Below are 17,455 nucleotides of genomic sequence, written 5' to 3'. Positions count from 1 at the left end.
AAAAAGTCTCTGTCCCAAATGATGTAACTATGGAGGTAGAAAGCATCTGCAATATATTTCTGGCTTCAGTTAAAGGAAACCTCCAGCCCAACATTCCCCAAATGCATTTAATAAAGATTATCTTCATGCCATCCTATGAAAAAATGAAGATTAAAACTATGGTACAGATCAAAATTGCAAACTCATCAGTTTTCTGTAGAGACTTCTTGAGAAGTTGAACATTCTTCTCAGTTTTAACCTTGCTTGTGAGAATTTGAACTAACAGGAATCATCACCATCATGTAGTGGCAGGACAAGCAGATCTAAGCTCAATTCATATCCCCTGCTATTTTACAAGCCAAATTAAGTTTACACAGAGTACACAAAACTAACTATTACCTCTTCCTTTTCCTGGAGCATATCTTTCCCCACAGTCTACAGGAATCTTACAGGCTTTGCAGGCTCTCATGAAGAATACTGCTGTGCCAATCAAACACACTGCTGATGTGTGATAGGACATTTAAGGTAGCAGCAGACATAAGAAAATAGTACAATATATTTAAACAAAACAAAAAAAAAAGATGACAACCATGTGCGTAACCATCACAGAGACACTATTATCCTCTGCCATCAACACTGTGGCTGCAAAATGTCTTAATTATTTATTTTTAGTCCCTCATGGGGAGATATCAGTGCTGACAGTTTGCCTCCATATGATGAGGACAGAGAAAAATTTTTTAACAGAATGGTAAAATAAAAAAAAATCTTTGCTCTAGAGGTAGATTAAAATAATCAGGAAAAAGCATTTAAATTATTTAGAATAATTAAAAGTATTTTAAAACTAAGGTCAAAGAACACTCTTGACATCTTGAAAGAGGCTACCATAATTTAAAAAAATACTAGTATAGAAATAAAAAGCAAACAGGAATGCTTATTTTATGTTGCTGTAAAGCAGTAACTCAAAGTTTTGTATTTGCATTAACAATCACACTCTTTATGCAGTCAATTGCTTCTACTTCAGAATTCAGATAAAACAATTTCCTGCCTATTTAGACCTCTGGTTCCTTTGGCATGAGTCTCTCTTTTTTAAAAAAATAACTCTATTATGGTTGAACAAAAAAACCCCAAATCAAACCCAAAACCACTCTCCCTATGGCTTAAAAAATAAAAGCAAAAAACCAACCCAAAGAACCCCTGAAAAACAAAAGGAAATTTGCAACCCAGCAGGTTGGATGGGGTTTTGCAATCTGATGTAGACCAGGTTCCTGCCCAGGGCATCCCCTGACCCCAGCCCCTGCTGGAACCAGACAATCTTTAAGGTCCCTTCCAACCCAAACCATTCCAAAACTCTAAAGTTTTACCAATGGTCCACCAGAACTGCTGGATGAGGCAAGCTGATCTTTTAGAGGTAACACTTTTGGCAAAAGTCAAATGAGAAATTGGTGACTTAACCCCTAAATACACCATTTCTCTCTCAATAGGAAGCATGACAACAAAGGAATGAAAAGCCAAGTTAAGCTCAAATTACAGGAACATCTTTCCTAGAGGAGGTATTTTCAAACTGGTTCTGCTGCCTTCCCTTGACTGACAATTTTTACTTATGTTGTTTGCAGGTACAGAAGATGAAATGGTCTCCATCATGCAAAATACAACCTGACTCAGTGATCTACGAAGAAATTAATTCAGTGAATATATTCAGAAATATATTCCATATGAAGAAATTAATTCAATACCTTAGTGTTTGCATTTACAGAAATGAAAGGCTGATTAATTTATGAAACACTACTTATACAATGACAGGATGGTCAAATTTGGAAGCACCTCTGGAGGTTATCTCCTCCAACCCCCCCAGCAGAATGAGCTCCAGGAGGCTTCCCAGAACGACATCCAGAGGGCCTCTCAGTACATCTCAGGATGGAGATTCTGCCACCTCACTTGTGCCTGCTCCCTCTTTTCCTGTCTCCAGATAATGCTGGATAAAAAACCTGGCCCTGTCTTCTCTATACCTTCCCTTCAAATATTTATGTACAAAATGAGATCCTCCCTTTAGCCTTCTCTAGGCTAAATTGTGTAGTTTTTGTGAAAAGGCTGAGCTAAATCAGAGGGTTTAAGAATTAAAAATTCTAAAACAGAAAAAGAACCCCATGTACTTCATTAAATTCTAGCTTCTTCTCTACAATGGACAATATTTTATGGGTGACTTCATTTCTTCTCTGTCTTGAAGCCACTCTAAGAAAAGCTGAGGATCTATAAAATGGTTTCAAAAAATAATAAAATAAATGAGGTGAAAAGGTACACTCGTTTTCCCCAAGAAGAGCTGGTTATAGACAGAAAAAAAAAAAACCTCAGTGAAATATTGGCCAGCTCTTCCAGGCCAGGAAGCACTGCAGTATAGAAGATGCAAAACAACTTTAACACATCAGTTAAAGCTTGGACATTTAGTTACCTGGAGTGGGAAGAGAACATTTCAAGCATAAGCTCATGAAAACTACATGGAGATATGCATTTAAGGAATAGGGTGTTGTGAGGGAGAGAGGTGCTCAAAGAACACCTCAATACAAAGAGTTTTACTCCTTTGAAGATATTGTTTTGTTCTACTATTTGAATGCAAAATTTTTTAAAAGGAATAATTTCAGTAACATCAAAACTACATGTAAGTAACAGCTGAAAGAAAAGAAAGAAAAATTACCTCCGTGGTTTTCCCATTAATCGCCTGATTTTCCCCCATTCTACTCTTGTCAATTTTCTGGTTTTCAAAGTTGGAAAAGATTCTTTCAGGCATATACAGAAATCATTATCTCCTTCAAATAGTGGCCTGTTGAAACATAATTGTAGTCCTGTGTTAACAACACTAAGTAAACTTTTGTCACAAGATTCCAAAAAATATCCATAACGAGAAACACATTAAAAAATATTAATATAAATTAGTCACATAAACAAGACACTTCTATTCAAAGAACAATTTTAATTCAGACAAAAGCAAAATCAGAAAGTTTCCAGGACTATTGTTCTTTGACTCTTCTTATCACTGACATTTAAAAATGCTCCTTTCTCTAGATTCTACAGAGAAATACACATAATTCATCCTGCTCTATAATAGATAAAAAGGCACCAAATGAAACTTCAGCAGAGTCAGCTCAGTGTCATGAGGATACTGCAACACACTGAAGGAAACCAGAGAGTGAAATATTGAGAATAAAGGGAAGGACAGACACACAGTACCTTTTTTCATCAATTCATTCACTTGTAACTCAGATTCTCAACAGAAGTTTCCAAAATACAGGAAATTGAACCAACTCATCATTCTCTGCAGCTGTACAGGAGAGACTTCTATTGAAGCACCCCATGAGTCCATGGTGAAGCACAGGATGAGTGTGAGAGAAGTGACAGTTCAGAGAACAGACCTGCACAACTGAGGAATTTCTCTCTGATGCCATGACCCGTCTCTAGCTCTGTTTTATGACTGCCTTTTTTCTTTGTAGTACCACATCCTTCTTAGGCTGAGGAGACAAGGGAGCAGCAGCAGATATGCCCATCTAATAGAAGGTTAATCATAAAAGACTCTGTGCAGCTGAAATAGATCCCTCCTGGCAGGAACAAAAGGAGAACTGCATCCTAGAGAAAGCTGCTTTTCTGCACTCTGTGCAGGGCACTGGGGTTTGGAGGGGAATACACCCCAGCACAGAACAAAGAGCACCTTGGAAGCAGCACTGCTTTCAGCTGAGTGTCTGGGGTGGCAGCAGAGAGAAAAGGTGCACAGATATAAGGAAACCCAGGCAAGAATAGAATAGAACAGAATAGTTGTGCAGTAGGAGGATCTGCAGCTGCAGCACAAAGCAAAAAGGAAAATAAAAAGAATGAGCAATGAGGCTCAGGAAACAGACACAGCAGGGTATACAGCAGTATCATTTTATCCATATTTACTATTGCTAACAGAAGATATCTATATAGAGAATAACTATTTAGCTCAGGTGTTTTTTTGGTCTTTTTTTAAAGATAATCTATATTTGATAATTCTTACTAACTCTTGTACTTAAGCAGGCAAACTCTAAATCCACAGCATCCACAAGACTGGAAGCTCTGGAAAATGGTGGAAGCAAAGCACAGGTGCATCTGCTTCTAAGGGCCTGTGATCACTGTGGTAGTAAGCAGCACTTCAGAACTCTCTGGAGACCCAAAATCAATGGGATTTTACAGGAAACAGTCCACTGCAGTAGTATATACAGAATTCAACTGAATCAGCTTCAATAATCTAATAACCACAGATGACAGCTGTAGAAATAAAAATATTTCAAAAACTTACAGCAGACATGGCATTTTATTTGATTATTTCAATTTTGGATGCAATAATTTGATTAAAATATTCAGAGATTTGTACAGTGAGCCATATTTTGTCAGTTGATAGCTCTATGATTTAAACTTTTTTAAGCTTCTCATTAAGCCTGGATCATATCACTCCCAACAAGATGGATCAAAGTTTTCCTTCCAAAGATATGCAGTGTCTTAGTAAACTATGTTATAATATCTTATTATCTTATGAGCATTGCAAGCTGTATTTGATTTGCAAGGAAAGGTTTTGGCAGAGGGGAGGGTTTAGCAGAGGTGGCTTCTTTGGGAAGCTGCTGGAAGCTTCTCCCATATCCCACAGAACCAACACCAGCTGGTTCCAAGGTGGAGCCACCCTTGGTGAAGGCTGAACCCAGCAGTGATGGTGGCTGTGCCTATGCAATAATGCAGTGAGGCAGGGGAAAAACCCCTGTGCAACTGCAGCAGGACAGAGCTGCAGGAATGTCTGAGAGAACCAGCTCTGCAGCCACCCAGGCAAGGTCAGGGACCAGAGCACAGGTTCCTCTGCAGACCAGGGTGAAGCAGCTGTGTCCCTGCAGCCCATGGAGGGCCCCATGCTGGAGCAGGTGGATGCCCAAAGGAAGGTGTGGCAGAAAAACTTTTCAGCAGAAAAATTATGTAAAAGGTAGAAAAGCAAGGAAAAATAGAACAATGGTCTGTGTATTAACACTTGTCTAGAATAACTCTCTAAGCTACAGAACAGTTTATCTAGCAAGATATTAGGAAGTTTGAAGCTTAATAATGGAGCTCTGTGCATTGTGTTTTAAGGCTTACAAGCAGGTATTGTATTTGAAATACACAAGCATTGTTTTAACCAAAGGTACCTGTGCTTATGGTAATTGGATAGAACTACTGTCAATGCTTTTGCTTTGTGTGATTGGTCAAAAAACTTATAAAGTGAGTTGTAACATTGAGTTCTTTGTCTGCTGCCTGGGATGTGAGCTGGTGGCATCTTCCCATTGTCATAACCAGGTAATGAGAGTGATGCTGGAAAATGAAACAGCTCAAAGCACGTTCCCAGTCCCATTTGTGATTTGTACATAGCCCCCAGTTGGTGATGATATCTTACATTGATTTGATTGGCAATAAATTAAACTAATTTCCAAAACTGAGTCTGTTTTGCCCATGACAATAAGTGGTGTGGTCTCTCCCTGTGCTTATCTCATCCTTTGACCCTTTTGTTACATTTTCTCTCCTGTGTCCAACTGAGGAGTGACAGAGTAGCTTTGATGAGCACCTGGTCTAGAAGGAGAACCCACCACACCTGCACACATGGGTAACTATCAAAGAGGATTTCAGAATTACCTGCTAAACTCAAATTCTAGCCTGCTGATAGACCTACAGCTTCGTAGACAACTCTTTAAACTAAAAGTTCATGGTCTGTTGCAAAAATCATTATTAAAAATGATTAAACATATTAAAATTACTCCTAGAAATAAGCAGAGTTGGGGTTATTAATTTTTTTCATGTACTTGAGGAAGAAGCATGAAAAGACTAATTCTTTCAAAGGAATTAAATCCTAGAGATGATGAATATAAAACTAACTAAAATGGACATGAAATTTTTCCACATCTGATGAATATATGCCAAAATGCTTTTCTGTTGCTATGACTGCCTTCTCAGTTAAAGAAAAAAAAAGCTACAGCAATTGTGATCAAAATAGGAAGGAAAAACAGTAATTATTTTGTTTGTACATTCTGGAAAATAATGCTTAACTCTGAAGCCATTCTTTAGAATATTAAATACTTGTGTTGCATCTATTAGTCAAACAGTGTGGATTTTAATATTTCATTGATCAATAATGTTTTTTACATTTTAGAAATGAAATTATTTATTTTAAACAATTCACATCACTGTGATAGTAGCATTAAGAGAACAAGTGCCAAAAACTCTGAGGCACAAACTGCAGAAACAGTCCAGGAAATACATTATGAGATCCAAGCAGGATGCTGGTATCTGGACAAGAGTTGAGCAATCACAGCCTGAAGCTCTGTTACTGATCACAATAAAAACAGGATGATGGGGAAAAAATATTTAATACCAACATTGACATCTTTAAGGAAAGCAGCACTTTATGAAGAAGCAGTGTCCTTTTATCTCCTCTGTATAGCACTGATGCAAGGGTTCAGAAAAGTCTAAGTGTTCTGATATCTTTGTGTTTCAGGTGCTAAAAGCATTATGAATAAAATCTGGTATCTGGTACAGGCAGAAGTGATAAAAAACAAATTACATCCATGAAGGCAGGCTTTCTATAGAAGACTTTCTAAAGTTGGTAGTTGCAAAGAACCAAGAGCACATACATTGCTCATTAGAAAAAACACCCACCACCACACAAAACAGCTTTCCATAATTAGTATTTAAGAATAAACTGGAGTATCTAACCAATATATGGAACTATGCAGCTGAATTTTAGAAAATTACATGTTTCTGCACTAATAAGAGGTAATTATACAAAGCAAACATACTTATCTATATTTGAATAGAACCATTCATATATGCACCACTTGTGAGCTTTGGGCAGCTTGAGCAGGTTCCGAAGCCGCAAACCAATCTTCTGTGACACCTTCTTTTCTGGGGTGGACATTGTTGTACTGAACTTCTGTGTAGTGAAAAAAAACCAGTTAAACAGAATTTACCATTTTTCAGTATTCAAATAAAGCAGATTTTCCTGATAAAAGTCTTCACATGTTGTTTCATAGCAATGTTCTTCTTGCAGATCTGTAACAATCCTCATTGCATTATATCAGCAATGCAATCAAACAGAACAGACAGTAAATTTTAACAGGATCAATACCATTATCTCCATACAAAGCTCTTTTAACAGAAACATTTTCCAGCACTGAAAATGTTGTTACATTATTGGTAACAACAGCATGGCACCAAAATAGATTTGGACTTCAAAACTCTCACCAGCTGTCTCAGGTGAGCATAACTGGTGTTGCAGCTCAGATGCCAGCAACAGCACCTGTCTGATCTGCACTAAAACTTCTACTCTTGCCCACTCTTCTTAGGCTGAGGATGAAGCTAGGACAGGAATGTAACACAGGCAAAGCTTTGAGCAGAGTGTCTGCTTAGAAAACTGCAAGTGAAAGGAGCAATCAAGTTGTAACTACATTTAAAAGCTATTTGATAAATCATGGAAAAGACACTGTCTTAGATTGTTTGCATAATAGATAGACCCATGTTTAAACAAATCATAAAAAAAAAATCTGTAATTTTGTTCCAAGAATGGCTGTCTTACTGACAGAAAGAACAACTTTTCTGCAAAAAACCCAGCTTTTTGAGACTATAGGTTTAACAGGGTCCCTATGTCATTATCAATTGTTATCCTTCCCCAAACATTCAAATTATTTTGGACTTTAGTAGCAGCAATAATAGGATAAAGCATAAGGTAGGCACCTTGCTGGCTGCTGCTGCCCTAGATACAAGCCCCTTTCTCCCACTGGAACTCCAGGAAACAAAGCCTGGTGGGACAGCAAGATCTGTGAACTACAACAGCTGCAGTCCCTGCAGCAAATATTTATCTGGCAATCATTTGACCTCCAGAATCAGATATTTAAGCAAAAAACAACAGGGTTTAGAACATTACCAAGTCAAACAGTACTTTTTCAGTGAGGTAAATTCAGCCTCAGGAGATGATGGCACAGAGAAGTGACAAAGATACTACAGAGCCAACTCACTGAGACTAAGAGATGCTCCCCTTTCTATCATAACAAATAAAGGCTGACAAATTCCAGCTGCTTTTTTGTGCAATATCAAGGAGTGGACAAACAAATTGAGGATGGAAAAACAAGCTCCCTGTTGTCCTGTTAGCATTACAGGATCAAGAAGGTAAAGCTGGCCATCAGCACAGTTAGGCTACAAATCTAGAGCAAGTCCCTAATTGGTTGGGATACATTAAACTCTAAAACAGCCTTCTCAGTTACATAATCGGTGCAAAAAACTGAAGCTGAATAAATTCATGCTGACTACAGGAGATGGTTGTTTGCAGAAGCATGATGGGCACTGAGTCTGGAATCCCTTCTAGCTCTGTGTGTTCATGTTCAAGACCACAAAGAACAGGTATTCCCATAAACAAAACCAGTGGTAAGAAAGAAAAATATTAATCTGTTTTGAATTGTGGCTTACTTCTAACAACAGTTTTCCTCATAAGAAGATTCATAAACCAAAAATGCAACTAGGAAAGCAAATATATTCAAATTTTCAACTAGAACAGATAGGTTTCTTCCCCTTTTTGTTAAGAATATCTCCATACATGTATGTAGGTACCTGTGGAACCATTGCAACCTTCTGATTTCTTTTGGGGGACCTTGTGTTTATTTGTCTGTCATCATCTTCACTGAAGAGCCGACTCCGTTTTGAATTTCTGAAGGGCTGTGGGGAACAAAATTAAGAATTACAAGCAAGAAATCTGATTTCTCTGTTCATGCAGAGAATTCACAGTGAGAGAAATGAAATACCTCTTGTTTTGTCACCTGTTGGTTTTCAGGCACACAGTAAATAGTGTGCCTCCTAGCACCCAGAAATCTGAGGACTGAGAGAAGAAGGAGCTCAAGATTCCAGGCTTTTCCAGTGCTAACTATAACCATTACTACACTGCTGGCCCAGTTTCACAGAAGTATTTAGAGCCTGACTCCCACTTGTTTCCATTAGAGTTAGGTGTCTAAACACTTGTGTATCTTAGCTTGCCTTGGTTATAAGTAGTACATCTGTTAAACAATTTGTTTTGAATTTTGGATTAAAAAAAGGCTTATTCAAACACTGTATTTGGTTTGTATGTTCTCAGCTACATAGAGTTTTAGCAAGAATTTTCTAATAAAGTGACATGTGTTTGCTGGTTTTTTAACTCACTGAAAGTATCTGCATAGCAAAATGCTAGCAAGATTGAGTCTGAAGAAACTACATCTTGAATAAATTATGTGACAATCTCAGAAAAAAGAATTTAGAATCCATGCTAAGTGAAATTTACTTATGTACTGCTATAGCTCAGAAAGAATTGGAAGGCTGACTGAAAACAAGAAATGATTGCAATTGCAAATGTGTCATGAAAAAAACTCATTTAGTTATTCCTCAATATCTGACCCTATGACAAAAGAGCAACCTGTGAGTGGCTGTTAGCACTGAGGGGAAGCAGCTTTTCCTCTTCCTGCCATGAAGGTTCTGTGGCCCAGAGACAAAATAAAATCAACACAGTTAAATAAAACTTCCTTTACAAGCATTTGTACTTTATAAAGACATTTAATGAATTTGTGACTGGTTGACTGCTTGAAAAGAGATATTTTCTGTTAAATTATTCAGTGGTAGCTAAAAATCTGTCTGTCCCATGCCATGTGAACATGGGGCTTCCCCAGGAAATGTGCCTCTCTTACTCTAAATTAGATATATTTCATAAAAAGAACCACACAAGTGTATTTAAGTAACAGAAGTGCTCTGTATGTGATAAACACCTAACCACATGCAGCACACAGAAGAAAACATTAATTCCTGACAGACAGTACAAACCAGGAAAGACACACTGGACAGAGGAACTGTATATTGACAAGGTAACCAAATCATCATGAGCCAGACCAAGAAAATTGTTTACAACCCCCAACAGAAAGTGCCAAACTCTACTCCAAAGAACTACCTAAAATGAGAAGTTTGTTTCATCACTCTGGACTGTCTGTGCCTCACACCAGAGTGAAATAACTAGTGTTGCAAAGAGGTATCATCCACAGTGGCTAAATAGGTCAGGCATTTTTGGGAAGATTTTTCAACCAACAGTAAAACATGTCTTCAGAACTTTCAGCATTCAGTAAACTCAAACTATTCCATGACATCTTGGCAACATGGGTCACTGCCAACATGTCAGACTATGCTCTGATCTTTCCCCCAGCTTTCTACAGAACACTGAGCTACTCTCAAAGTTTGACTCTGTGTTTTTAGCACCCACAGCCACCATAGCTAAAGACTGACAAGGTTTTTATACAGATGTTAATCTGTATTAATTAAGTTCCCAGTAAGGGTTGTGTTCTGTGAGATATGGACATTCCTGGAAAGCAGCTGAAAACTGTGACATGAACTGCAGGAACTAAAGGTCTCCACAAAGTTCTGGTCCCTGTCTGGAACTGCATTTTGCAGACCTGATGTTCTCTAGCACAAACACATAGCAGCATGTGTGTGTATATGCACCTGCAGGAATCCTACCAAAATAAACACCAGGGAGAAGATCACAGGACAAGAAACAAACAGTGAAGCAAAAAGAACCCACAAGGCTGAATTGGCCAACCCAAACACCAAACATCCCACTGGAAGCTGCAGGATCATTTCATATCCCCACCCCAAGGTTGTTCTTTAATGTAAGGCCTCCCATGAAAGTTCTCAGAATACACAAATTCCTCTGACAGTCCTTTACTTTTATTAAAATCTTCCCCCCAAGAAGGCAGAATGATGGAAGTGCATTATGATATCTTCCCTTCCTTGATGCTTCAGTTCTCAGCCATAATTAGAAGTGAGATATTTCATGGGATACAAAAATAGTTGATCAGAACTGGTGATTCCTGAGCTCAAGGTGGTAGATACAGTACAAGTACTTCAAAAAACAGAGAGGAAATTTTTTTGACCTACCTTGAATGAGGTCAGCAATTTAATGTGTTTGATTATTCATTTTTAAAATATGTTTTCATCTCTTATGCAAACTTTTCAAACTTTATGCAAAGTGCTTGTGAAGGATACAGTTTCACCTTTGGACACTACAAAACTATAAATCTCAGTCTTTTTTTGTGATCCTTACATTTGACTCCCTGTATGGTATTTGATTAATCCTGAAGTTTTTTACTGTTTCTTACCATTTCCACTGCAGAACCAGCATTCTTGCTTTTCCAAATGTGTGTTTTCTGCAGAGAATTGTATTTTTCATTCCAAGAACTGGATAAACTTCCCTCTGTTGTGAAGAAAGTACATCATTAATATAAATACATACATACATATATATATGTATCAATGTGTATGTTTTAACATAACTACTGTCCAAAACCCAGTATAACATCATCAACTACTAAAATATTTACTTGTAACATCTTTGAATTCAGTAACAAACAGATTTCAGTATTTTTATTAAATTATCTTAACATTAATTTCAAAAAACTGAAGGAGATTTTCATTACAAAGAGGAACATAAATAAGTATTTTTTATTTATGATAACATTTAGGTTTCTTGAAGCCTCCTTTGCTGGAAACCACTGTCAGGTTGACAAAAATCAACAACTGTGGCTGTAACTGAAACCTGGACAAAGCAAAGCTCTACAAGACACAGACATCTTCTAGTTATAGAAAATTATTAAGTGAGTGTATACCAACAAGTAAATAAAATTTTATTGTAACAGATCTGCATTAGTGACAACATATTCAACAGACCATGCCTCCTTCTTTGAGTAACAAAACCCTTGTAATACATAAAGAAGCTTTAATTATTGGGCAAACTAGAAGTGTTCAAAATTTGTATGAATGTTCATGAAGATAATCTCAAAGAAAAAAATAAAAGCAGCAGGTTTCTGATTTAACACACAATTTGCAGACAGAGAACACAAAAAAATTGTGAAATGGCTTCCTAATGTAAATTGTGTCACACATACAGGTCTCACTAAGAATCCTCCCTGTATCTCCTGCTCAAGAGATGAAAGATTACCCCAATCTTCTCATCAAACTTGATGTCTAGGCAGCATTTTAAAAGAAAAAACACATTTCAGGAATTTCACCCAGAAGAGCAGTGTCTAAATACACCACAATATATGTAGTTTCAACTGCCAAGGATTATTATTCTATAGAGCTACAAACACCTACAATAAACCCCACCATATTTCAACAAAAAAGTCTGTAATTTTCTTGAACTCTATGAAGACAGAAAAGAAATACACCTGAAAGTCAGATTGGGTACAAGTAAATAACATATTAATTTCTTACCTTTCAAGCTCACAAGTGCTTTTGCTGAAGAACCTGCAATATAGCAAAAAGCCCACATAAATCACAAGCTATTTCAAACCCTACAATCTATACAGAGTCTACTCATTCTTAATTAATTCTCAGGCAGAAAGTGAAATTTAATATTAAAATCTTTCACAGCTGAATGAGCAAACCCAGCACACCTTCCATGGCACTAGGCATGGAATTATACATTTATTACCAATAAATCCTGAAACCATATTCACATTTTGTTTTTTTCCTTTAGTTTCATGCCTACAAAACAACTTTAGATGTTAAACACTTGGGTTTAACACAGCAAATTCTCAACAGGCTTTATGTCCAAACTACATTCTCCCATGGGGCTGCTTGTTTGATGCAGTAGCAAATGTATTTTACAACTGAAGCCCCAAACTGCCCATCCGATCAGCATTTTACTACTGCACAAGAACATAACTTTGTTATCAAAATGCTTAGGCAGAGCCACAGACTGAGAATCAACCCTGAGCAGTCCTATCCCATTCCCATCCCATTAGCTACTCACACGACCCCTAACACTAGAGCCATATCCCATATCACCGGCGGGTGGTCTCATGTTAGGTACAAGGGGATTCACCCCCATCCACACTCAGGAATTGCTTATGATGCTGTATGGTAGGTTATTCATTAATCCGGAAGCAATCCTGGAATTATTGATAATGCTGTATGATAGGTTATTCATTAATCCAGAAGCAATCCTGGTGGATCCTTCTGTTTGAAGTTTGGTAAGCAGGGCAAACAATAAAGAGAGATAGGGATAAGGGAATTGTCGAGCTAAGCATGATCAGAGCTAATAATGTCAAACTGACCCTAAGAGCCGTGCCAGTGTCAAACTGACCCTAAGAGCTGTGCCAGTGTCAAGCTGACCCTAAGAGCCGTGCCAAGCCATGGGAACCAAGCCAAGTACACCGGGAATTGACCATATTAGGATAAGAGTTCAAAAGTTTAAAGAGGAAGACTCATCAGAAGACCCGCGCCCATGAGGAAGGCATCGAAGGACCACCATGAATAATCCTCAAAATAGATGTCTCCGCCCACACCACGCCTCTTATGAATATGATGTAACCCTGCACCCAAGACTGTATAAAAGCTTGCTTCTGTTATGAGATAGCTAGAAATCCCTTTTGTGATTTCTCCGACGCGTCGTAATAAAATACCTCCTGTCTATGTTGACTTACTTGAGTCTCTTAGGCAGTTATTCTCGCCTTTTGGGGCAAAATTCGGCATCATATCTGGCGACCCAGGTGGGACCAGACAGGAGCGGAGCCTTTGACGTCCTCCGGAGCCGGGTCCGGGGCCGGGACCCTCGGGCGCCCCTGACAGATTTTTGTCAGAAGAGACTCCCCCCCCCGGACCAGCGCTCTTCGGTGGACGAGGGGTTTCCTGCATCTCCTGCTCCAATTAAGAGGTATTTTAATTGTTTATTGCATATTGAATTTGGAACAAAGCGCTTTAATTGGGAAACGGGGACTAGACGTAGTCGCCCGACGGGAGCCATAGGGACGCCTTGGCATAATCCCATTTGGTATTGGGGTTTGAGTCCCCATTTGGTATTGGTTTTGGTATTGGGGTTTGAGTCCCCATTTGGTATTGGATTTGGTATTGGGGTTTGAGTCCCCATTTGGTATTGGTTTTGGTATTGGGGTTTGAGTCCCCATTTGGTATTGGGGTTTGAGTCCCCATTTGGTATTGGATTTGGTATTGGGGTTTGAGTCCCCATTTGGTATTGGGGTTTGAGTCCCCATTTGGTATTGGATTTGGTATTGGGGTTTGAGTCCCCATTTGGTATTGGATTTGGTATTGGGGTTTGAGTCCCCATTTGGTATCGGGGTTTAAATCCCCATTTGGAATCACAGTATTTGTTAAAAGAGTGAAAAAAAAAAGAAAAAAGAAAAAAAAGGAAAAAGGAAAAAAAAAGGAAGAAAAAAAAAGGAAAAAAAAAGAAAAAGAAAAAAAAAAGGAAAAAGAAAAAAAAAAGGAAAAAAAAAAAAAAAGAAAAAAAAAGAAAAAGAAAAAGAAGGAAAAAGGAAAAAAAAAAAAAAGGAAGAAAGAGAAGGAAAAGAAAAAAAGGAAAGGAAAAGAGTATTTGTTAAAAGGGTGTATGTTTTTCCTTAATGTTGTTGTTTTGTTTGAATTTTTAAAAGCATTGTTGCTTTGTTTGAATTTTTAAACTACGCCTGGGAACGTATCCAGCCAGGTCCGGCACCTTGTCCAATTTTTCCCTTTCTCTGATAAGGTTTTGAGGAGATACATTTGTGCTACACCTTTGTTTAACTGTTATGTTGTTTGCAAGAATCTCGTAAAGGATTTGGTATTTTGTGTTAACTGTAACCTTTTTGTGTGTAAGAATTTATTGTGATATCATCTGCAAACTGTACCTTGGTTTACAGCTGTTTTACGGGTGTGTAATAGCCCGAAGTTGACCAGTATGGGTACTATAGGTTTGCCAGCGACATCTCGGGGCAAAGCGGTGTACTTTGATAGACCGGAAAGGTAGGACAGTTTGGATTAAAGTGTGTGGGTGTGGATGAGAGTGGATGAGACGCGATTGGAAATTGTGTGTATGAAGTGTTAAAATAAATTGACATACAGTGTTTGCGAGAAAGAGATTAAACCGAAAACGCAGACACAGAAAATAGCCATGGGAGGTCAACAGAGCAAGGACGTAAATATGAAAACCCCCTTAGGATGTATCTTAAAGCACTGGAAAGACTTGGGAAAAATTCGGGGGGTGCCCCATTAAAATCAGGGATCGATGAGAAGATAAGCAGCCCTCAGGGACTAGATAGTCCACAGGGGTCGAGAAGCTACATGGATGCTGACAGCCCACCCAGACTAGAAGTCGAAGGGGAGAAAGGCAGTCCGTCAGGAGCGGAGAGCCGAAGGGAGACATGTAGCCTGCCCGAACTCAGTCCATATGAAGATAACCACACACCCAGAAGTGGAGGCATCTGTAGAATGGAAACCAGCACACCAAGGACTGGGGACAAAAGTAACTCACTGGGAAGTGACGTCTCTAAATTGAGATATAGTGAGAAGAATGATGAGACGTGAAAGGGAGGCAGAGAACAGCTCACAGAAACTGAATATAGTAATTCAGATAGAGGATAGGAGAAGTTGAGGAGAAGAAAAAGGAAGACGGGAAGATAGCTCGAGTAGTGGCTGTAGCAGTGGCAGCTCAGAAGACAGGTTACTCGGAACCTGGAACTAGGGGAAGAGGTAGAGGCAACCCAATAGGAGGGAGGGGGAGGTTCCAACCCCACCCAACTAGAGTAGGGCCAAATCAGTGTGCTTACTGCCTAGAAATGGGACACTGGAAGCAAGAATGCCCCCGACTAAGGGAAAGGCTGATGGCCACTACTACTACCACACATCAGGATAGTGAATGAGGGGGACCGGTGGGCCGTACCCTAGCAGACCCACTGGTTAAAATGGAGCTAGGGGAAGGTAAAAAGGAATTGAACTTTTTGTTTGACACGGGAGCAACCTTTTCGGTTTTAAATCAGGAATTGGTACCTAAAAGTGATGAATTTGTACAAGTTGTGGGAGCAACAGGCCAACCAGAAAAGGCTTACTTTTTGAAACCTATTAAATACAAAATTGGGAAACAAATGGGAATTCACCAGTTCCTGTATTTACCAAATTCACCAAAACCCTTATTGGGGAGAGACCTATTGGAAAACTTGGGAGCCGTAATAAAGTTCAACAAAGACAAATTGGAATTTCAAGTAAATGAGGAACAACTGATTACAGCTATAAGCCTAACAATCAGTTGTGTGGAACCCAAACCTGAGAGTCAAAAGATCTTTGCTTTTGAGTGGGAGTCTGTAGATAGAGGGAGAAAGACCCAACTCACCTGGACGGTATTACCCCAAGGATGGGCCAATTCCCCCACGATTTTTGGGAACCAGTTAGCCAAAGAATTAGAACAGTGGGAAAGGCCGCTGGGAGATGGTACCCTTTTGCAGTACGTAGACGACCTCCTAATAGCAATGGTGACAGAGGAAGAATGCATTGAATGGACCATTTCCTTGCTAAATTTCCTGGGTTTAAGCGGATATCGAGTCTCTCAACAGAAAGCACAGCTGGTGCAAAAGGAAGTGGTGTACCTGGGATACGAAGTCTCCAGAGGACAGCGATCCCTGGGAGCAGCTAGGAAAGAGGCCATCTGCCAGATGCCTAAACCAGAGACGGTGAGAGATCTGCGAGCCTTTCTGGGAATGACAGGTTGGTGTCGGCTATGGATCTACCAGTACGGAATACTCGCTAAACCATTGTATGACTTGTTGAAGGGATCCAAGAATGTCCTAGTGTGGACTCCCGAAGCAGAAGGGGCCTTCAAGAAGTTAAAGCTGGAACTAATGAGAGCACCAGCCTTAGGTCTCCCAGATGTATCAAAACCATTCTGGCTGTTCTCCCATGAGCGACAAGGGATGGCCCTAGGAGCCCTAGCACAGCAGTTGGGACCACATAAGAGAGCTGTGGCCTACTTCTCCGAGCAGCTAGATGAAGTAAGTAAAGGATGGCCAGGCTGTCTGAGGGCAGTGGCCGCAGTGATAATTAACGTAGAAGAGGCCAGGAAGCTCACGTTGGGTCAAAAGGTGACTGTGTTGGTATCTCACACTGTGTCGGCTGTGCTGGAACAGAAAGGCAATCATTGGTTGTCGCCCTCCAGATTCCTAAAATACCAGGCCATCCTGGCTGAATCAGATGACGTAACTATTCAGGTAACTAACATTGTGAACCCAGCTTCATTTCTAGAAGGAAGAGCCCCAGCAGAATCCATTGAACACGACTGCCTGGAAACAATTGAAGCCGTCTACTCCAGTCGTACGGATCTCAAAGAGGAGCCGTTCGAAGATGCAGACAACTGGTTCTCGGATGGCAGCAGCTTTGTGAAGCAGGGAGTAAAACTGGCTGGCTATGCAATTACTACCACAGAAGAAGTAATTGAGTCAAACCCTTTGCCTGCGGGGACTTCAGCCCAAAAGGCAGAGCTGATAGCTTTGACTCGAGCTCCGGAATTGGCAGAGAACATGCAAATTAATATATGGACAGACTCTAAATATGCCTTTTCCGTTGTGCATGCCCATGGGGCCATCTGGAAAGAAAGAGGACTGTTGACTACACAAGGGAAAACAGTCAAGCATGC

At 39.4% G+C, this 17,455-nt stretch overlaps 1 protein-coding gene across 9 annotated transcripts in view; it reads right to left on the bottom strand.

The window, feature by feature from the left end:
* LIN9 (lin-9 DREAM MuvB core complex component) overlaps window positions 1-17,455 on the bottom strand; it is a 62,529-nt gene that overhangs the window by 30,422 nt on the left and 14,652 nt on the right. For all 9 annotated transcript variants that reach the window (XM_074536804.1, XM_005488478.2, XM_074536806.1 and 6 more), the window contains exons 2-6: window positions 12,268-12,300; window positions 11,154-11,248; window positions 8,596-8,700; window positions 6,792-6,925; window positions 2,669-2,794 (exon numbers count right to left, since the gene is read on the bottom strand). In XM_074536804.1, coding sequence (XP_074392905.1) covers window positions 2,669-2,794; window positions 6,792-6,925; window positions 8,596-8,700; window positions 11,154-11,248; window positions 12,268-12,300 — 493 coding nt within the window. The remainder of the gene's footprint in view (window positions 1-2,668; window positions 2,795-6,791; window positions 6,926-8,595; window positions 8,701-11,153; window positions 11,249-12,267; window positions 12,301-17,455) is intronic.

This window comes from Zonotrichia albicollis, chromosome 3, assembly GCF_047830755.1.
Source record: "Zonotrichia albicollis isolate bZonAlb1 chromosome 3, bZonAlb1.hap1, whole genome shotgun sequence".
Lineage (NCBI taxonomy): Eukaryota > Metazoa > Chordata > Aves > Passeriformes > Passerellidae > Zonotrichia > Zonotrichia albicollis.
This window is presented reverse-complemented; position numbering and strand designations above follow the sequence as displayed.